Here is a 21,723-nt window from a genome sequence, read left to right as displayed (position 1 = left end):
AATAAATTGCAATTATGCAAATGAAGCGAGCAGCGAGAAACGCGAGAACTCTGAGAACTCTGAGAACCGGTACATTTATTTAAATCATTAGCAAGAAACTAAAAAAAAAAACAAAAAAGAGAAGAAAAAAACCAAATAAAAATGCTAACATTAATCACTGATATTACTTGGGCACAATTTAGCAATTATGGATATATTGACGGGGCGTGTCAATTTGGCCATTTGATAAATGATTAAGCATATCCATTCAATTCATTTCGTTTCGTTTCGATCTGCCATTTGTCAGTCAGTCCTAATTCTTGCTGTGGGTCAAGTTCAGGTTTAAGTTCGTTAGTCAAATTAACATAATCTAATCTGTTACACTTCATATATAAATCTTGTTAGTTGGCGCTTTGAGTAATGTCTGATTTTGACTACTTTTTAACTACTCAGTTTAGGATAGCTTGCGAAATTCAACCAGTTTTTTTTTTAAGTCATGGCAACTGAACGCTTGAAGATTCGAACTCTTCCCTCGTTCATAGAGCTGACAGCAGCAGATCAGGCACTATGCCTGGAAAGCTATCGAGCGGAACAGCTCGATGATAAGAATCTAGAGAATAAATACATGAAGCGTACCGCTCAGCTAAGGAAACGAGCTAGCCCCGATTCGATAGATAACGAATGCTTTCTCTGCTTTGATGTCTACCCGATGAATTTCAAATACAGCACAATACTCTTCTGCCTCTGCGGCATCACACATCATGCGTTCCACGTGCTATATGTGAATGTCATTGAGGATACCCGGCTTGAGAGTCTCAGTCAGTTCGTATGCGATCTGTTGGCCAATATGATCACCACTGAGATGCCAAAGCTGAAGGAATTCTCGCTGAAGTTTATACTGTGCCGCAATAATCCGCTCAACAATACGGTTCTAAATCAGTTTGCCGAATCGACGACGACGTCCAAACTGTTCAATACGTTTCCCTTCATTCTTGATACAAATGTGTTCCGACAATCGCATCCGCATGATCCTTACGTCCAGTTGGCATGGATCGAGATTATGCTGGGCAATATTCAACAGAATACGGTTGGGGAGATATTCCAAAAGCATCGCGAAGCGGCCAGAATCAAAAACAATGCAGAACTAAAACAGTTTGTTGACGATTTCTGTGGCTTAGCCAGAGACCTGCTGGACTCGAGATTTTCGGTAAATCTCCGTCTCTGCACCATGGACAGAATGGACTACTTTGAGCACATAATAAGCGCCCACATGAAGGCCCACAAGGAGACCAACTTATCGCGCTCATTTCTTTTTGACTTAATCAGAGCCCTAATACACATTTATGGCCACTGAGCAATAATTGGTTCTCTCCAAAATTGGCTAGAAATACGAAATTGTGAGTGTGACAAATACAATTCAATTATTCCCATCAGCACTGCTCCCGAAATGTGAATATTTGCTCACTGTGCGCTTCCCTTTTGCTTGTATAACACTTTGGACCCAGTGGTCGTAGCAGTCAGGATGGCCGAGTGGTCTAAGGCGCTGCGTTCAGGTCGCAGTCTACTCTGTAGGCGTGGGTTCGAATCCCACTTCTGACAAGACTTTTTGCAGTTTTTTTTTACATATTTCTTTTTATGAGCATATTTATTTTGTTCGCTTGGTTTTATGTGCAAAGTTTTCGCAATTAATGTAGCTAAAGATTTAATTTATATACAACAAGTTGAATAACCTGCAGCCCATAAGAGAAATCAAAGCACTTCACAGCCGCAATAAAAACAACACAAATCTTATCTTTGTCGTTTATACTAGAAAAGTTTTCATGGACAACGCATTAAAATGCATTAGATGTGCTGTGAAGGGCTTTATAATACTTATAGATAGCTCTAAAAAAAAGTAACACTTCGCGCCACATGTGGTTATGATTTCATATATATACATATATATCTATATATATACATTTATATTTGTGCACATCCGCGGTACGTGTGAACTATGTAAGTTTTGCTATTACCTGTTGCCATATTTATCGCTTGCATTTAGGCTGTTTAGATAAAATAGCATTAAATGGTTACAGATAAAAACAGCTCAGACCTTGCCGTGATTTCAATTCTGTTGACGCAATTGCTTTTGCGAAATCGAACTCAGCAAAATAATATAATATAATAATAACAGAACTGACCCAAACAAAATGGCAATGAGCCCGTGCCCTGGAATTAAGACCCAACTGTGTCAACTGGCAACGCTTTGTTTATAAACAAATGCGCCAAAGTAAATTGCAATGCATTTTATTGAAACACTAATAATAATGGTGTCAGTTTCAGATTTCCCATTTGTCATAACACATTACAACAAACCATTTCCACACCTTTGTCGGTGCGATCTTTGACATGCGATATTCGCTAAAATTCACATTTTCATGAATTCCGCGTGTGATTGAAGAATTGCGTGCTGAAATCGAGTTTGTGACCCACTTCAACGATTATAAATTAATTATCAAGAGCGAGAGAAAAAGAGAGGCTTGAGGCTGACTTCTCTCCCCCTCTCCCTCTCTCTCTCGCTCTCTCTTTCTCCCTCTCTCTCTCTCTCTCTCTGGGGAAAACTGATAACAACATTTGAAATGAAATTTGTTTACAAACAGATTTGCGATTGGGGCAAGATTTTTGCGTTATGTCAAAACATTTCATGCCATTTGGTTGGTTTTTTCCCTTCAGATAAACAAACAATTAGCTCGAAATGCGCATGCATATTATGACGGAAAATACTTTTAACAACTACTACTACATATGTGTGTATATATACATTAATATTCATGTACAACAACTATAAATAGCATTTAGAAAATACTTGTTGTCGGCAAGTCAAGTCAAAGCGTATCTTTTAAAGACTTTCTGAACAATGCTCGTCCATTCTTCAGTGACAACTACAACTGCATTGATTGTGGCAGAAGCGTTTAGGCGGAACTGAAACTGAAAGCGTTCCAATTTTAATTTATGCAAAAGTGACAAAAGTGAACAAAAAATACATAATACATACAGCTAAATGAACACCGGGCATAATGAACTTTTCAGCCATAAATCAAGTGAAAATGTCGCCAAGTGTCGAGAAACTCATTAAAATATCTCTGCCAAGATAAAAAGCCAAACAAAATATCCCACGGCGACTGTCTATATCATAAATAAGATACACGTATATATTTGTAAAAAAAAAAACAAGCAACAACAAAAGCGCCGGTCTTTAATGAGAGAGTATTGTGAGAGCCTCAAGTCTGGAAATGACACGCCTCCAAACCACAATATTAGCGCCCAGATTTGGGTTGCTCTGTGTGTTTTTTAAAGAATGCGGGTTAACCTCATTTTCAACTGAACTGAATATTTTGGAAACTCTTTTTTTTTGTTCAGGGCGAAATGGCAAGCGTTTTTTTTACAAGTAAATCGGTATATGCTCTTCAGTGACTAATCTCTCGCTCGGTTTGTGCTTGTTATTTCTTTTATTAGTTTTCTTTTTATTTACTGGACTTAATACTATTGTCTCCGGGCCAAGCCCACAACAACAGCAGCGATAAGATTTATCTTTAGGGAAGTACAACGTTGTCGGCGTTTGTTCACAAAACAGCAGATCGAATCAGTTCAAATTGCATTCATTATGCCATAAAATTGCTCTTGAATTATAAATTTAATAGAGTTGCGAGGGCTGAGGGCAATGCAAATTAGTTAACTGCCCATTAGTTGTGTCATAATGCCATAATATGTTAACCAATTAACATTTAGCAGATTGCTTCACAGGCATAAAGTATGGGAAATTTAATAAGAATTTGAAATCAACAACAGTTTATACACAGCTATTTATAGCACAGCACAGTTAACAGTGCACACTAACAGCGCTTCAGCAAGCTGTTGTAGATGAGCGCTGGCGCACCTCATGCCAACAGTCAGGATGGCCGAGTGGTCTAAGGCGCTGCGTTCAGGTCGCAGTCTACTCTGTAGGCGTGGGTTCGAATCCCACTTCTGACAAAGTTTTTTTGTTTATTCTTCTAATTGTTGATATAAATTTTCAATGTTTTTACTTCTTGATTTAATTTTTTTACATTAACCTATAGTCATAGTTGGAAATATGTATTATTTGTTTAAAACATATTCCTATGGCCAACACATGTTTTGTGTGGTTGGATTTCTTTGCCATTTTGGTTTGTATCGTATTGTGTGGGTGTCATCTGCTGGGCTGATGGAAAACAGCACCCACCGCCAGAAATATTCATCGTTTTACTTTACCAATCAACGCACACAGTTGTTTTCTAATTAAACTTTGCATTGCAAAATAATCAGGAACCATTAAGACCAGCCAAAAACCAATTTGATAACTTACGATCTGTTTTTCGCAGTTGTGTTTAACAAATTAATTACGTGCTTTATTTATGAACTAAACATAAATATGCATGTTTTTGTTCAATTTATCTGTACTTCGAATCTCTGCCCTTATTCCCGCAATTGACTTTTGTGTTTGATTTTTATGCGCATCGGATTGATGTGCAATTAAACAAAAGCCAGACAGATTCGACATGCATATAATGTAAACAAAGTCTACTTTGTTTTCTTTGTGTTTGCGAGCTTATGAATATTTGTGGCCATGTGAATATATTTGGCTTCTAAATTCAAATTGAATGTGCAACTTACAGAAAACGCAACTCATGCGCCTTCCCATAATCATCATCAGCAGGAGGGGCAGCCAGCCAGCCAGCCAGCACCCAGCCTCCGTCAGAATCTCGTGCGGCAGATAAGCAACGGAAGCTGCGGTTTTGCTGGAGATGATTTGGATGATGCTGTAGATGTGGATGTGAATGCGAATATGGATATGAATATAGATTTTGAAGAATCTCGGGATGCTGACGGCTGTTTGCTGTCGGCCGTTGAAGTCTCAAATTCCTGTAAGTCAATCAACCCGACAGCTTCTCTTGTTGCTGTTTTGTTTTCTTTTTGTTGGTTTTGTTTTATTTTACTGCGTGTTTTTAGCGTTTTTGCTACTTTGACCAAGGCGCACAAAACGACGGACCGACGACTTTTCCGTGCCGGATCGTTCATATATTTTGGCGCTGGCGCTTTTATATTTATAGACACATGGAGGAACGCACATAAAATTTCAACGTAAGATTTCGTAATTGCATAGCAGGAAAAATGAGAAATGCTCTCCACCTAAAAGATTTGACAAACAACAAATGAGTCCAACCACTTGACAGACTATTGGAAAATGATTTATTATTGTATTTGGGTTTACTTTAAGAGTTTCAACGATAAGACACACGTAGAAACTAACTATATACGTGCAGAGACTCGACGCGCGCGGCTGTAGTTTTCCGTTGGAGCAGTTGCCGAACCGACGCGTTGCGCTTTGTGCTGTTGACTGACTGCAGCGGCAGCAATCAACAAGCAAGCAGCCAGCTAGCAACCTCAAAGTAAGCCGATCGCACAACGTAATAAAGTGTGGGTTGTGCAGCGCAGCTGCTGCGCTCTCTCGCATGACGCCAGCTGCTCTGAGTGTGAGTAACGACACGTGTGACGTCACGCTCTGCGTCTTAGCATAACCTTCTAAGCAAAATACCACGAAACGATCAGCAAGAGAGCACGGCGACAAGAGACTGAGCCAGAGCGGAACAAGAGAGAGAGAGAGAGGGAAAGAGAGAAAGAGAGCGCGCGCGTTTGCAAGCAACCAGCATTTGCGTGTAGTGTGGTGCGCCATAAAGTTTTGTTTTTATTTCATGTCTTTTTATTTGTCTTGGCTTCTTCACTTCGCACACTGACACGCCACAGGCAGCGTCAAGCCCACAAATGCGTGGGCAGCTCGCACACAAACACAGACACACACAAACACAAACACACACACACAACAGAGTGCTCATATGTCAAAGCTTTGGCTGCACGTGCAACGTCAACGCTCATGAGCCAAACCAAAAAGCAAAACAAAAATGTCAAGAGAAGGAAAAATACAAAATTGCATGGCTAATTAAATTTCTATTAAGCAAGCGGTAAAAACAAGCATTTAAAAATGTTTTCAAATTGATTTCGGCTCGCTTTCTTTGTGCCTGAGAGCTGTCGCTTAAGCATTACGTATACGCCCCCATAATCGCTTATATACAAACACTTTATTTGTATGTCTGTGTTTGTTGTGGCTATAAAAAAGCACAGAACAGACAAACTTCTAAAACGCTAGGCGGCATAAAAAACAATGAAACCTGTTAATTAACTTTGTACAAATTTGGCATAAAATGTCGCGACTGCGCACTAAGAAAAAAACACTAAAATATATATATATGTATACAGATTTCGAGATATTGATTAATGCTCCAAGTGGTCAAAGTGTGACTCCATTGTCTGGCGGCATCAGCTACTTTTGGATGATTTGAACTTGAAAGAGTCTGTTGACTTCTTCCTTTGTTGTTGCGGGTGGCTTCGGAGATAACGCTCAAGGCATACATTTTTATGCATAAATCTTTGGGATATTCAGCGAATTAAGATAAGATTATATTCAAACAAAATATTTCCACAAATTTAGCAGCAAACAAAAATGAATTAAGAATGTTTGCTTATGTGTTTCGAATACTCAGTTTTGTATCGTTCTAGAGATCACGATCAAAATGCTCTGATTTTTAAAAATAGTTCTAGTCTTAAGAAACTGATGGCAATGGAAAGTTTTGAACAGTCTCTAAAAGCTGTTTTTGAGCGTATGTTTCGAAATACAAATGCAGAATTGAACTAGTGATTGAATCATGATCAAAAGGGACTGGTTTTAGAAAATCGGTTTAGGTCTGTCGAGGTTATGGTTATGCCAAATTTGGGCAAATTGTCAACACTTTTTTTATGGTACAGAATACTTTTATGAATTTTTTCAGCTCATTAATATTATGACAAAGTATGCCAAGTCAGATAGATATATTATATTTCATTTAGAGGAAGACTTGCTACTTAAAAGTACCAAAATAGTCTCTAATAAAAATATATATTCAGTTTATAAAAAAGGGCAGCTGGTCAAACTATCAGATAACTATAAAATATCAGATACAAATGTTGGCCCCATGTTTCAGTCTTTCTAATGTCTTCTTTTACTTAAGTTGGTTATTAACGTCAATATCATAACTATTTATCTGCTGCAGTTATTGTTATGGTTTTTATTGTTGTTGTTTTTGTACTTGTTGACCCACTTAACTGGGCCATTGTAATGCTAATTTACAAGCTGCACCCACTGCAGCAGCAGCAGCAGCAACAGTTGTTGGATGTGGAGCAGAGTGCAGTTATTGCCACTGCCACTGCCACTGCCGCTCCCCGGTGCGCTCCATATATTTATGTGTATGTTTTTATTTATATTTATACATATTGTGTCAAGCTGACAGTAGCACAAATTTTGATTGATGACTTTTGATTGACATTCGGGCAATTTGCTAATTTTATTTCAACTGCTTTTGAGTTTTATTAGACAAATACGTGCCGAGCACTACAAAAAAAACGACATGCATAGGAAATAGGTCAGTCTGTCTAAGAACTTTGTGTGGTATCATTAATCACAATGAATTTATGTTGGGGCTCAAGTACGCATTTGTTGAGGTATGTATACATATCTATGTACATACATATGTATGATGGGCTATATGTGTCTGCAAAAGTAAACATGTGAATTAATGGATAAATAACTCGCACAGTACTTGTTCGTATGCATTGAATTTATGCCGGCCGAAAGCGTAAACTTTAATTAACTTTAGCTGTCAGGTCAGCCAACTGATTAACATATATAAATGCCTATCAAATGTCTACAATCAAGCTATAAAAATGAAAATATCACTCGAGGCCTGTTCAAAGTCAAAGTGGAGCAGCAACAGCAACTGCAGCAGCGGCTAATTGAAATGCATTGAAAGTGCGTGCGACCGGTACTAGCAACAAGTGGTTGCAACAACAGCAACAGCAACAACAACAACAACGTGGACGTTAAGCGTGAATTGCAGCTGCTGCGTGTGAAATGTCAACAGCATTGGCCAGGGAGCAATTTGGCCGCTGGCCAGTTGACATTTGTCAGTGGCAAACTTATTATTCGACTATAATTTAATTATTTTGCATAGCTCATTGAAAATGCACGTTAAACTTTAACAACAACAACTGCTCTGGCAGCAGCCAGTGGGTGGGCAGCGCCTTTTTATATATGCCCGTATTTTTTATTGGCTGCTGCCACTTGTTGCATAATAAATGCAAATAAATATAAAAAGTGGCACTTGCAAATCGGCGAATTTACTTAATTTGATATATGTATTTGACCTCATTTCAGGCTAAAGTTACTTTTTATTCGTATTATCATTCCAATCGTTGCATTTTTCATGTTCGTATTATAAATGTACAATTTTAAGTCGTGTTAGTGTTTTGTTGTTATGTTTTAATCTTATTTATTATTATGTTTCGTTGTTTTTTTTTTAAATTTGTATGTTGTCAGTCAGTACACACCTTTCCATGACGAGACGAGTGCAATTTGTCTTTGCCTCTGGGCGCCACATGCAATTTTTCATTCGGCGCGTAGGCAGCCCAAGTTCAAAAGAGTTAAGTGTGATTGGCAAACATATGTAAGACATGGCGTATACTTACCGTATCAGCTAAAAATAAAAAGGGGAGCTGGCAACACTATTTTTGTGTTTTGCTTTTATTCTGTTATTCACCATATTCGATTCGATTGGGTTGCCATCGATTGCCGTTGGTTTTTTAACATGTTCGGGGGAACAGTCAGGATGGCCGAGTGGTCTAAGGCGCTGCGTTCAGGTCGCAGTCTACTCTGTAGGCGTGGGTTCGAATCCCACTTCTGACAACACTATATTTTTTGGTTTTTTTAAGTTTTCCCCGCTTTTACAATTGAAAGTGTTATCATATTTCAAAGCAAATATCCCCATTTTCAATTTAACAATAAAAATACGCCGACGTTATTATTTTTGTCTATAAAAACAACAATTGGAAATCATTTGAAGATAATCAAATTCGTGTTTAACTTCTATTTCACTTTCTGCTGATCCCCTGAACTCTTCACAAGGGGCATCACATCACTTGTTCGCCTCCGCAATTTGCCTCAATTGCTCTTGTAAGTGTGCAGCGGTGGGCGCCATTAAAAATTACAAGTAAATCAATTTATGTGCGCTTAATTGTCAATATTCTAATCACATATAATCTACAGCTGGCAAGCGTTTGCCTTCAGGCTAACAGTTAAGACCACACACAGCTCACTGATGATTACTATATCTGTAGTCTGGCATCGCCGAGACGCCGTCAATGGCAAACACTTTCAAGTCGACAACTAATCATTCATTCAATCAAAATAGAGAATCGGTCAGTCGACCGTTTTCAAATTCAACTGTGAAGGCAAATGCTTAGCAGACTAGTTTCTTGCAATTGTTCTTGAGGATATAATCGGTTGGACATTGATGCGGTTATAAAAACTTACAGCCCTATTTTTCATTATGATCGTAAAATGCAATTAGTCGCTTTGAACTAACAATTAGTCAGTTCAAATTCCAGCTTGTTTTTTTTTTAATAGCACAAATTTACAAAGATATTATATTCGTATAAAATGGGAATCTGTAATGAAAAAAAACCAACTATAAAAATTGTTTAACTGCCGCAAGGAGGGACACATTGAGGCTGGTTATAAGCTGGCAGTTAAACAATTGACAGGCGGCTGCTTAGCAAACAAAAAAAAAATAAGAATAAATAAAATAAAAAGAACTGTCTACACAATTTAAATTGACATCTTAGCAGAAAAAATATGAATGATGTGACAAGGCGACGCTTATCTGCAGTTTTTCTAAGAGTTTTTTTTTTCTATAAATGTATACATTTAAGTTTGACTGAGTAACTATTGAAATTTATTGCATCCACAAGTTGGCAATTGATTGGCTTTTAAAAAGCGAATAAAACGTGCTCCCAGCAAATTATTATTAATGATCAAAAAATTTTTTAGCACGCACCACGCTCCCCGCCCGCAAAGTTGAATTTAACACCTGCGGCTTCCAAATGTAATTGAATTGCATTGATTATGAAAAGCTTTTAACACATTTAATTAAATCTATGAATGTAAAATACTGGCAAATTTGCATTCCGAATGGTCACTATAATTTATGATACGCAATTAAGATAAGAAATATTATTTGTCAAAATGTATGTTCAAGAAGTTATTGGTTAATCATTAAATAAATAAATGATACGAAACACATAAATGCCTACACAAACATACTGTCGCTAAAAGCTCAGTGCGCCTTGTTTTCATAGCAAATAGCTTTTGTATAACACAAAATTGGATCTCGTTTACTATCGCACTATCATATTGTAAACATACAGGCCAAAAATATAAAACTCGCAGTGCTCAAAGAAATTTTCATGTGAACCGAGAGAGAGAAAGCACATGCGCGCTCCGAAACCGAGCTTAAAAAAACATCAGTCCATGAGCTTTCAAAGAGAAACGAAAGCGTCAGCCCGACAGCTTTTCAGTACGTTTTACATTCCACTTAAAATGACGCAGGCGAAACTTTTGGCAGTCTTCGAGATACCGTGACGTAGCTTAGACAGAACGTAAATCAACCCAAAAACCAAGTGAAACTGCAAACAAACAACTAAATCAGTAACGAATGCAGCTGCACAACATCAATTCAACTGAACGCCTTACGTTATTAACGCAATGAAAAAAGCTATTTGAGTACATGGAGCGAACAGGCCAAAAAGAGCACTGATAATCGTGCCAGGCAAAAGCATGCTTCACTAACAACGTGTTGTGGCTGTGGCTTGCAGGAAGGTTATTCAACTCGCATCTGTCTGAAGATCACAAAGCAAGTATGTGTCATAAGCGACTAAATAGTTTCTGATCTATAGTTATGTATGTTAGTGATAGTGAAAACAAAAGAGCAGTCAACAAGTGTCGCAGTCTTTTACTGACTTTTGCAACCTCAGCAACAATTGAGGAAGGCAAGCAGCGGACAAGCGAGGGCATAAGCGTTGTTCTAATCGAGCTTTTCACATGGCTGTGCAGTGGCACCCAAAAGCTTTTACTCATTTCAAAAAAAAAGAGAAAAAAAAATAAGAAACTGCATGCGACGGCTGTCGAAAGCTGTGCAGAGAGCGCTAAAGCTTTTAACTTTTATTTCGCTGCGTGTGTGTATGTGTGTGTCCGTGTTTTTGTCTTTATTCCGCTCCGCCTTGGACTCGGACTCGAGTAATATTATTATGCTCCAGCTACGTAGATAAGTAAATAAATAGCCCACACTGTGTAAATATATTAATATTCATTTATTTGCACGTTGAATTTTCTTTTTAGAATGAGCAACTTACGCATTTGCAAGGCCATGTCGCTGCATCCCTGCGCCAATCTGTGGCAACCTGAGCCTGCAACAGCCGACGAAGTAGGACATATACCGTTCAACTCGAGGATATGTCTAATGGGCTGCAATGCGACGCCAGCGGAACTACGTCGATTCCCAGTACACGATATTAATCGGTTAGTGTCCACACGCCCAATTTGAATTCATTTAAAATTGCGTTTGTCGATCTACATTTAAAACCAGTTTATGGATATATCCAGCCCTGCAATGAAGCTTGTTGCGCATCACAAATTCTCTTGCGCATACATATGTATGTATGTATGTACATGTATACATGCATGCATGTATATATGTATGTATGTGTGTACATATGTCAGGCGTGCACACAAATAATATGCCAGACAAAAAAACTTGCCTATTTGAGAATGAGCTTTTGCTTTGACGCGTCTCCTCTGCCCCAAGCCAAAGGTTATTGAACTTTCGGCGCCCGCATCAACTTCATAGAAAAATTTCAATGCCATGGCAAAAAAAAACAAGTACAAGAAGCTATACATACATTTGTATTGCAATTATGCACATTGTGGGTGTGAGGGAAACAGCGACAGCAGCATAAGAAGCTGCGTCCCACACATACACACACGCACACACAGGCATTGGTTTATTTTTAACTCTCTTGCTCTCTCTGTTAATGCATTTGCAGCGCGCTCTGTTGGCCGTGAAGTTTGTGCTGCAAAACAGTTCTGTGCAGTTCTGAAATTGTTGTCCATCAGCATGGAGTTTAGAGTGGACATTAAATGTGTAACATGAACAAATTGGGAAGCATCAAAAAGTGTGAAAATATTAAACTTATATTCACTAAATTTGCTACAATTACTTAGGTAAATAATCTTAAATCGAGTAATAAATTTGTATAAGGTCCCCCATAAATTGGTTCAGTCGCTGCGCTATTCATAAAGCAAGTAAACAGCAAATACTCTCTTGTTATTGTTGTGTTATGGGCCGCCGGTTAATGGGATGTTGTATGAGAGAGGAGGGGGGTTTAAGTAGAAGCAGCAGTTCAACGCCGGCGTAACAAACTTCCGCTCCAAGAGAGAGCGAGAACACCGAGCGAAAGCACCACACATGCACACAAATGTATGAGCCACAGACAGAGAGAGAGAGAGAGAGAGAGTATGTGAGTGCATTTGCAGTGAGCATAAAAGTGCTTTTTGCAGCTGAAATTTTTTGGCGGCCATGGTATGAACTTTTCATTAGCTTGTTCAAACTTCGTGTGAGAGAGCGAGAGATGAGAACTAATTTTAAAGCTGCACAGGAAAAGCACTGCCAAAAGAATAAAACTTCAATGCAATTTGTGACAGTAAACAAAGAACTTCCGAGGCGATCGCAACGTTGAGCAGCGCTTAACAGTTGTGTTTTTGGATAAATACCATTAAAAAGAAGTTTGTCAACATAGAACTGTTATTTATTAGTAAAGCGAGTAGAGTTTCTAGTGTGTTGCGAAAGCTTTCTCTTCAAGAACTTTTTTGCAGTTGTTAAACAAATTACGACAAAAGCTGAGCTTGCATTGCCAGAGAGAATCGTGCTCACACACACACACAAATACATCTATATATATATATATGTATACGATAGATGTGCATGTAAATGAAACAATTGTAATTCCTGCAGCTGCAACCATTGGCTACGCCATTTCGCTGTGAGCGACCAACTTGTGGAGGCACTTGGCGGCCTAAAAAAACTACGCATCTGCTTCAGGCATTTTAGCCAGCGCAAGGAAATGGCCAAGACGCGCATGAAGACGACGCCGATGCGTGCATCCAAGCCAAATAAAATAACAACAGGCGAAGCAATTGCAACATCTGCAACAACAGCAGCACCAACAACAACATCATCAACAACAGCAATTGATACAATAGCATCTGCTAATCCATTGGCAGACAGCACAACCATTGAGCTGGTCGATGTGAGTAAAGTCTTACATCGAATACAAGAACCCATTGAAATAACCTGAAACTTTTGATCTTTAGTGTTCCACTGGGAAGGCTCAGAAGCAGTCACCGATGGAGAAGTCGGTGACGACCATAACACCTGTGCCACAACGTTCCCACTCCACGTGCTCGTCCTCGTCCGTCTCCAGCGATGTGCAATCGATTGGCTCCGACTACGAGGCCAACTTGCCGCTTAACATTGTGCTCAATACACAAGCCGTGGGCCGCAAGGGCAAGGCAACCACCAATGGGTTGGCCAAGAAACGGAAATTGTATTTGATAACTGAAAAGTCGGATGAGAAGAATGGCAACAGTGGGCAGCCCAATGGCCAGAAGCGTAAGATGTTTGTATTGGTGGAGCAGGAGAAGGATTCATCTGGCAAGAAACTAATGATTGTCACGGACAAACAGCAGTCGACTCTCACCCAGCACTTGGAGAAATACCTACCCGAGATACTCAGCTGCATACAGGGCAAGGAGCAGGCGCAGGTGCAGGCGCAGGCGCAGGCGCAGGTGCAGGCACAGGCACAGACACAGGCGATAGTGAAGCAACCGACGATCAAGGCGCAACAGCAGCCGGCCAAACAGGAGCCGCTGTCAACGAAGCCAATTCCAATTCCAAGCATAGCCCACAAGCCGCACATAACGTTGCCGCCCAAGAAAAATCCGACAAACTTTGTCAAATTGGAAGAATCTGCGGTCATTACGCCACCACCCACCAGTGTTTCCTCATTGCCCGTGGTGCAGCCCGTGAAGGAGTCGACGCCGCCGCCGCCGCCGCTGCTCGAAACTGAGACCAGTATCAATTTATCGCCCGATTTTCGGTTTCTCATGAAGATATTACCCAAGTTGGAGCATATACCTGAACCGCACAAGCAACATGTCAAGCGTTCCATACAGATCTTTATCGAGAAGAGCTTCAGCCATTATGGCAAAAAAGATTAGCACAACACAAACAACAAAAGTTCACTTATCATTTTAGTGTGTACTACTTGCTCATAAGTTCTTCCCTTGCGGATTATTATTAACATTTTTATTTGTCTAAGACTGATTCAAAGCGTAGAATACGTAAATACGTACAACAAATATGTATTTTTAATGCACCGCAGCGCAACTGCAGAGCTGCAGTGTAGATTCTAGATGTAAGATGCAAATTTTATGGAACCCGATCAAAGATCGACCCAAAGATGGGTATACTTTTTAATTTGTAGCCATAAAAGAAAACTTGAATTCTGAATTAGATATATTTGAGAGCTCTTTAGCCACGAACTGAATGACAAACGTTATGTCTTATAAATCATAAAACAGATGCTGCTCAATCTATTTACTTCAGGGATTTTCAGAATTATCATTGGAGTGCAGAGTGCAACTGTAACGCACAATATCCTTTGGATATGTTACAGCTATTTTTATGAAAACGACGTTCGTTTTCCTAAAGGATATGGGAATGACACATATTACTCTACACTCTACTGGGTCAGGTAGAATGCCTATCGAGTGGCATTCAAGGATTTTCAGGATTCGACAAAAATATTTGGCAAAATATTACACAAAGGTGTGGGTCAGAAAAATATGGAAAAAACAGAAAATTGGTTGTCAGTTGGCCATTTCGAAGACTACCTGCGCGTCCTTTGGGCCATAATGGACATTACTTGGCCTGGCGATTTGAGCAAAAAGCAATAAAAGTCCTTTAAGCGGCTGAAATAAAAGGAAATTTACTTAAACACAAAGTTGGTCATATCTCGGCTCTATACTGATGGATAATTGCGAGTCCTGTATCAAACAGTTTGTTTTGACCAGCGTTGCAGGCTGGCCAACTTGTAGTTTTCTCCCTTGTAGCTTTCCCCCTTAACGAGTGGAAATTCTACAAGTGTTTGGGTGCTAAGATGACCGCATTGTGGGTCGGTGCGATTCCAACTCATTCCATTTAAAGTCTGATAAAATGTGGTTGAGCTATATGTTTTTCCAGAAGCGGTAAGTGTCCTGTTCTTATGGGATTGAAATATGCTTAAAAGATGTTGATTTGCTGAGACTCGCTGTGTGCTGGATGGGTTTAATTGTCATGCCCAGAAGTATGCTTTAAAATTGTAGATTTTCTGTAACATCGCTAACGTGCGCACTGCTTGAAATGCAAGCAGTGTACAGAATTACTAATATGTTGGACTGCTGTTATTGGTCTGTTATCATGTACATAGCGGAAATGAGCGCTATTTTAGGGTGACCACATGATCAAATAAGCAGTGCAAAGCAGTATTTGAAATCCGGTTTTCAACTGTCAGCAGAAATAAGAAAAACATTTCAATTTGGTTTCGTATCTTTTGTTTTTTTGTTTTGCATTGTAATTCCAAAGAACTTTATTTAGTTTGAAAGCATTTCTTACTGTTTTTCATTTTTTTCAGTTTTACGTTATAATAATGTTAGTAAGTCTAATGTTTTGGTTTATGTTTGTTTTCTTTTGTTTTGTTTGTCTTTTAGTTAATACAATGGGTTAGTGTGTATTATGGTATTATGTTAAGTATGTAATTTTTGGAAAAGTGTTTAATTTTTATTATAATTTACAAGTTGTGGCTGCGAGCGTCACGCTGAACGTCGCTTAACTATACGAAAAACGTATGCATCAATTTGGTGAGTGTATATTTTAATGGTTACGCTTTATACCTGTGGATAGTTTTTTTTTTTTAGATTTTATAATTACATATATACAGTTAAACAATAAATGTTTAATTTCATTTCATTCCAATTCGTTTGGTTTTCTTCTTCCTTTGATTAACCAACAGTTTATAAAGGACCGTTTCTGTCGAGTGCAGCTTCTACTTAAGGGGATTTTCTTCATTTGTTTTCATTTTCGTTTTCGAAATGTGCCACATATTATTTTCACATATACACATACATATATATATATATATATATATATATATATATAGAGTTACGTTACAAATATATTCTTTTTACAACATTCATCGATATCTGTGTGTGGTAGTAATAATAATAATTAATAAGCACGCCTTCAAATAGGCTTGTATATATATTAAATATATGTGGTATTGTTAACTACTCGTACATTGTGTTGTGTCCTACATTTTTTATATTATTTATTTACTTTTCGTTTTTTTTTTTTAATTTTAGGAAGGAGAGTTTTCTATTTAAATATATATAATACGACGAATTGATTTATTAATCGAGCGTTATTCTTTACATGTTGCTATTTGATGGGTATGTGTGTTTTGGGGTATAAGAAAAATTACACACACCGGCTTACATATGACTCAATATCTACTATCATCAATGAGAAGCAATCACAAAGTTTTCTACATATACATATATGTAGACATATATACATGTATATATATTATATGCCATTATAAGTACAGAAGTACATACATCGATATTATTGCATGTATTTTCATTATTATAATTTATCCGCTTGATGTATTTACAAATTTCTAGCGGTGCACAAAGCGGCCTTTTTTGGTTTTTGTTTTTTCAATGTTCCACACTAGTTTTGAGACTAAGCAACTACGGTTGCATAATTAATAATCGGAAATGATTCTTGTGTGCAGGGTTCTAAGCGTGTTTTCTACTCACATTTACAGCAGTTAAGTTTGTTAATGCCTTGAATATCATATCATATATATATGTAGTTGTTGTTCCAGTATATGCATATATATTTATATACATATATATTTCTTTTGGGTTAAAAAAACTGTGTTACAATTTCTACAAACAGCCTTTTGTTAAACATGTTAAACGTACATTTATTTATGCATTTTGTAAGCAATATTTATGTTTTTCTTTCATCGAATTATGTTTTTTTTTATACATTTTATAATAATGTTTTTACATGTTTTTTATTTTCATTTCTTTATAACCTGAGCGCAATTTTTTCTTTTAAGAAAACTGTTTTTTGTTTTTGTTTTTTCAATGCTATCCAAAAATGTTTCGTATTTTAGTTTTTTTGGTTTTTTTTTGGCTTTCTGGCACAAATGTTCATAAATTTCGAGTTGTATCTATTACCAATTAAATATTTGTATATTAGTTATGAGAAATATTTAACAGCAGCCTCATGAACTGCTCAAAAATGCTCTATAATAGGTAATATGTTGCAAACTTATTTGTTATATTTCTTGTCCATCGAAATACATATACCAAAATGTTTGTTTACCTGTACTTGAATATCTGTTGTCGGGTGTTTTATGAGTTTACTTGTTTATTTGCAAATATTGTCCATACATACACATACATATATATATTAATATATAGAATATATCGTATATAGTGCTAATTTGTTGTTGTTGGTATATTCATGGGGGAAAAAATGCATATACGTATTTTATAGCTATAAATTCTAATTGCAAATGCATTGGGTTTTTTGCGGTTTACTCGACGGCCAGGCACAGGTGCCCCCTATGCTCGCTTGCGTTAGGGTGTGCCACAAAACTTGTCAAACAAATCAAAATCAAAATCTAAATCAAAAGTAAAAGTAAAAGAAAAGGTTGAATAAAACAAAAAGGTGGTTTCGGTTTTTATACAAACAGGTTTACACAATTTTTATTTCGCTCTGCATCCATTATGAAAACGTTACCACAAACGTAAACGTTAACTTGTATATTAGGTAATTTATACGTAGGTTCTACTGTATAATTAGCACATCTATATGTATATATATAAATATATATATATATATATATATATAAGTAGTACTGCTCCACAATTGGCTTAGGTCAAATACTAATGCAGTTTGTTTTGTCAGTTATCTGTTATTATTACTTAACTTAACTAACAATTAAACATATGCGTTTTTTTGTTGTTGTCGAACTTATTGAAACATAAGCGCCTAAAATGTATATAGACAAAGTAGTTCAACTCACAGATCCTTAAGAAACTCCATAATTACGTTTATATTCAGATTTGTAATGTTTTTGTGTTTGTTTTTGGGTATTGAAAGAAAGGTGTGCTAAAATGTACATGTTTCTCAACAATCAGACTCCGAATTGAATCTGATTTAATCTAATTTTATAGTTTTTATATTTGTTGATTGTTTAACTAAAGAAAACTAGTTACGGCTTAATAGTTAATTGGGTTATATAATATAATAAGTATTGGTGGGGTGTTAATGTTATGTACATGGTGCTTACACAAAGTCAAAATACAATAATTATGCTTGTAAAATGTGCTTAGCTTGCTAATGTATATGCTAATTTTGCATTGTATTCGTTTTTTATTTCAGTTGTATACTTTATAGTTACATGTTACAGTTAAAAATATAAACTAAATTTATATATTCAATGTGTGTGTGTGTGTGAGTGTCCTGTGTGTGTATCTATTTCAATGCATGTTAAGCTTTCGAATTCGAGTGTGTCTGTCTGTGTGTGTTGTCTGTGTGTGTGTAGTGTGGTGTGTGTGTGTGACCAAAGACTGTAGTCTATATTTAAGAAAAAAATGTTATTTATAAACAAAAGTAGCGGCTATGTTAAAAAATTAAAAAGAAATCGGCTACTAAAACGGGGCGGCTATCGATCGGCTCTTAGCCATATGCCTAAATAGCCCCCGTTAAGGTTTTCTCTGTTCTGTTTTAGCCAACGACTTCTTTTTGGCTTTTCATCATGTTTTTCGTTTTTTTGCTATGAGATCTCCGTGAAAGTTTGAATTCATATTTATTTTGTTTTTTTGTTTTGTTTTGTTTTTCTTTTTCGCTTTCCCTCTTTTCTTTTATATCATCTTTAAGCGTACGCTAAATTAGTTAATTCATATATATATATATAAGTATAGTATATATATCGATATATATATATATATATATAATTAAAAACTACATACATAAGAAAGCAGCACAGTTAGGAGTTGAAGAAATGGGGCATAGAAATAGGCTTCTTTGTAGTGAGCGATTTTGGTATGCAGAGCACAGCGCCTACAATTTCGAGAAATTACACGATCTGTCCAAAAGACTTAAAAATTACGAATACATATACACATAAATATATATATATATATATATAGATTAATGTATACATATACATATTTATATAGTTTGTTTGCTACACTTTTAATACATATATCAAGCATCGAAAATTGGCAAATTGCTCAAACGAGGCCTTTTTTTCAACTTCTTTCCGAAAATCGTTTGACTTTTATATTTATTTATTGCATATAGGCGCGCTTGTCAACCATCTCTTTTGTAGAAAAGAAAATGAGAAAACTCAGTCTTAAACATACATACATTAATTAATATAAGTATAGGGGCTAGAGATGCTAACAGATCTGTACGGATCTGGTTGTCCTTTAGCTATAGCATTTAGTTGGCATATGAGCATTTGTTGCTACTTAAAAAGAATACGAAACTATGATGAAAACTGTTTGGATGGGTTCATTTTGGGAGTGTGTTACAGAAGAAAATTAAACTAGATTACTCGTTAAACTAATTGAGAATGTATATAAAACTAACTTGAAATTGCAAGGCGTTCAAATATGGATTGTTAGACACAGACACACACACACACATTTACACACACACACACATATACACACACATAAACAAAGAGAGAAGTTTGAGTTGGGCTTAGTTGCCACCAGGAGTCTGTTGTACGATCTGTGGGGGTGTGCGTGTGTTGCGCTTGTGTTTTGGTGCTGCAACATTTTGAACGCCTTGGCACATTCACTGGGGGCAGTGTGTCGTCCACTTGTTGGTTTTGCTTTACCATTTGCAACTTATTTGCGGTATGCGAAATATATAGGTTAAGTCGTCTACATATGCTTGAAATGTGTGTATTGGAAACTAAACATTTGCTTGCCACATTACAATAAAAGCAAAGGCAAAACAAAATCATATTAATTATTATAATATTCATAATTGTCATTAACTAAGCATAAGTGTTAGTATTACAGTTAGTACAAAAAATTATATTGGTTAATTGCATAATTGTCGGCATTATGCAATTTAATCAGTCCACGGTTAAAATATTTTTGCGTTTGTTTTTTTATTTTTTAACTAATTTCGAAAAGTTTGCCAAAGGAATTCTATAGTTTATCGTAAATGTCTGATTCAAACCAAACAGACACAGACAGACAAACATATTAACAAACGCACATACATTTAATATATATATATATTTGTATATATATAGCTTGTTATATAGAACTGTGTGCGGCATTATTATTATTTTTTTTGCCATTTTATATATTTAGAAACCAGTTTCAAAATTGAAGCGCAAATATGTGAAATTAATTTTTATGTTAGTTTAGAAATATATAAATTGTTTAGTATTTATAGCAAACTACACATTTAGCTCTATAGTTTAATTTATACACAGAATAGAAAAAAAACAATTATTTTAATGCTGTGTGTAAGTGTGTGTGTGTGGGTGTGTGTGTGTGTGTGTGTGTGAGGTAAATTTGGTAAACAAATTTAGAGTTGCAAGTGTGTTTCTGATCAAATGTAATTTGTTGTTTTACTCCTTTTGTTTTGTGTTTTACTTATTTGCTTTATTTCTTACAATATTCGCTTGAGTTGCTTAGTTTTCGAGGGCGAATATGATGTCGTCTGGATGAGTTTTTGTTTGTGTTTGTTTTCTGTTTGTTAGTCTAATTGCTAATTAATTTACATCGATTTGAAGCACTTAACATAAAACATTTTGTAATTTGCTTATAAGACCAAACATTTTGTGTGTTTTTTTTGTTTTGTTTTGTTTGTGTGGTTTTCTTTAGTTTTTTTTTTTTATACCAATTTTGCCAAGCGCACAACAAACATATTTTTGTAGCTTTGTTGCTTCAATTAAACTTGTCTACGCTTTCAATTTACATAGCGTATTTTTGTTTTTTAGTTGTTCCTCTCTTTTTTGTGTTGTTTAATATTTCTACGTTGAATAACTTTGTTTCTTACGTGTGCCGCAGCATTAACTACAATTTTACTTGTTGCTTTTGTTTTGTTTTTTTTTTTTTTTAGACTAGTTTCAGTTGAGTTACGTTACATTTTGTGTGTGTTGTGTGTGTGTTGAGTGTGTGTGTTGTGTGTGTGTGTGGTTCTCTTGCTTTAATGCCTATTTTTTGTTTGTTATTTAGTTAATTTCGGTGGTGGAATGCTTTAACTTTTAAACAGACAGCGCTTAAAAGTGTTTGGCGCTTAAAATTTAATCGTTGTTCTTCCTTTCTGTTTTTTGATGACTTCAGTTTTGGGGCTTGTACTTGTTGTGTTGCCGTCAAGTCCTTTGTCCATAAAGTGTTTCATTTTTCAAACCGTTTTGTTCTTGTTGTTGTTGTACCTCCTTTTTTGTTTTTTTTTTTTCTTTAATTATCTAGGTGTGAGAGTTATTGTTGTTGATTTTGTTTCAGTGTTGCTTTTCATATTTTAGGCAGCAATCGCCTCATTTTGCCGTCATTCCCATTGATGCGGCGATGGCGGCAGCTCCGAAGGATGTGCCACAGTTGAGCTGTTTAAG

At 36.6% G+C, this 21,723-nt stretch overlaps 3 protein-coding genes and 3 non-coding genes across 8 annotated transcripts in view; 5 read left to right on the top strand and 1 right to left on the bottom strand.

The window, feature by feature from the left end:
- Window positions 1-338: 338 nt before the first annotated feature.
- Window positions 339-1,415, top strand: LOC6556514. Its single transcript, XM_001984471.2, has one exon. It carries the CDS (start codon window positions 476-478, stop codon window positions 1,331-1,333), a length of 858 nt encoding a protein of 285 aa, XP_001984507.1. The 5' UTR covers window positions 339-475; the 3' UTR covers window positions 1,334-1,415.
- An 80-nt stretch (window positions 1,416-1,495) lies between these two features.
- Window positions 1,496-1,578, top strand: Trnal-cag. Its single transcript has one exon. It is a non-coding gene; the product is annotated as a tRNA-Leu (tRNA).
- Window positions 1,579-3,907: 2,329 nt separating this feature from the next.
- Trnal-cag lies at window positions 3,908-3,990 on the top strand. The gene has a single exon. It is a non-coding gene; the product is annotated as a tRNA-Leu (tRNA).
- Window positions 3,991-8,726: 4,736 nt separating this feature from the next.
- On the top strand, window positions 8,727-8,809 carry Trnal-cag. Its single transcript has one exon. It is a non-coding gene; the product is annotated as a tRNA-Leu (tRNA).
- A 1,647-nt stretch (window positions 8,810-10,456) lies between these two features.
- Window positions 10,457-14,600, top strand: LOC6556454 (transcriptional regulator DEF1). 3 transcript variants are annotated; one of them, XM_032742984.2, is made up of 4 exons: window positions 10,457-10,818; window positions 11,300-11,479; window positions 12,972-13,266; window positions 13,331-14,600. In XM_032742984.2, the coding sequence occupies exons 2-4, from the start codon at window positions 11,301-11,303 to the stop codon at window positions 14,234-14,236; spliced, it is 1,380 nt and encodes a 459-aa protein (XP_032598875.1). In that variant the 5' UTR covers window positions 10,457-10,818; window position 11,300; the 3' UTR covers window positions 14,237-14,600. The 3 variants fall into 3 exon arrangements, with proteins under 3 accessions (XP_032598875.1, XP_032598876.1, XP_032598877.1); XM_032742985.2 differs by lacking the exon at window positions 10,457-10,818 and adding an exon at window positions 11,058-11,229; XM_032742986.2 differs by lacking the exons at window positions 10,457-10,818; window positions 11,300-11,479 and adding an exon at window positions 12,602-12,742.
- A 6,950-nt stretch (window positions 14,601-21,550) lies between these two features.
- Window positions 21,551-21,723, bottom strand: part of LOC6557597 (serine/threonine-protein kinase NLK2) — a 75,572-nt gene continuing 75,399 nt past the window's right edge. Inside the window, exon 8 of the mRNA XM_032742771.1 lies at window positions 21,551-21,714. Within this exon, the coding sequence (XP_032598662.1) occupies window positions 21,660-21,714 (55 nt within the window). The 3' untranslated portion in view covers window positions 21,551-21,659. The remainder of the gene's footprint in view (window positions 21,715-21,723) is intronic.

Source organism: Drosophila grimshawi, unplaced genomic scaffold (genome assembly GCF_018153295.1).
Source record: "Drosophila grimshawi isolate 15287-2541.00 unplaced genomic scaffold, ASM1815329v1 contig_44, whole genome shotgun sequence".
NCBI lineage: Eukaryota > Metazoa > Arthropoda > Insecta > Diptera > Drosophilidae > Drosophila > Drosophila grimshawi.
The sequence above is the reverse complement of the archived record's forward strand: the minus strand, read 5'-3'. Positions and strand labels throughout refer to the sequence as shown.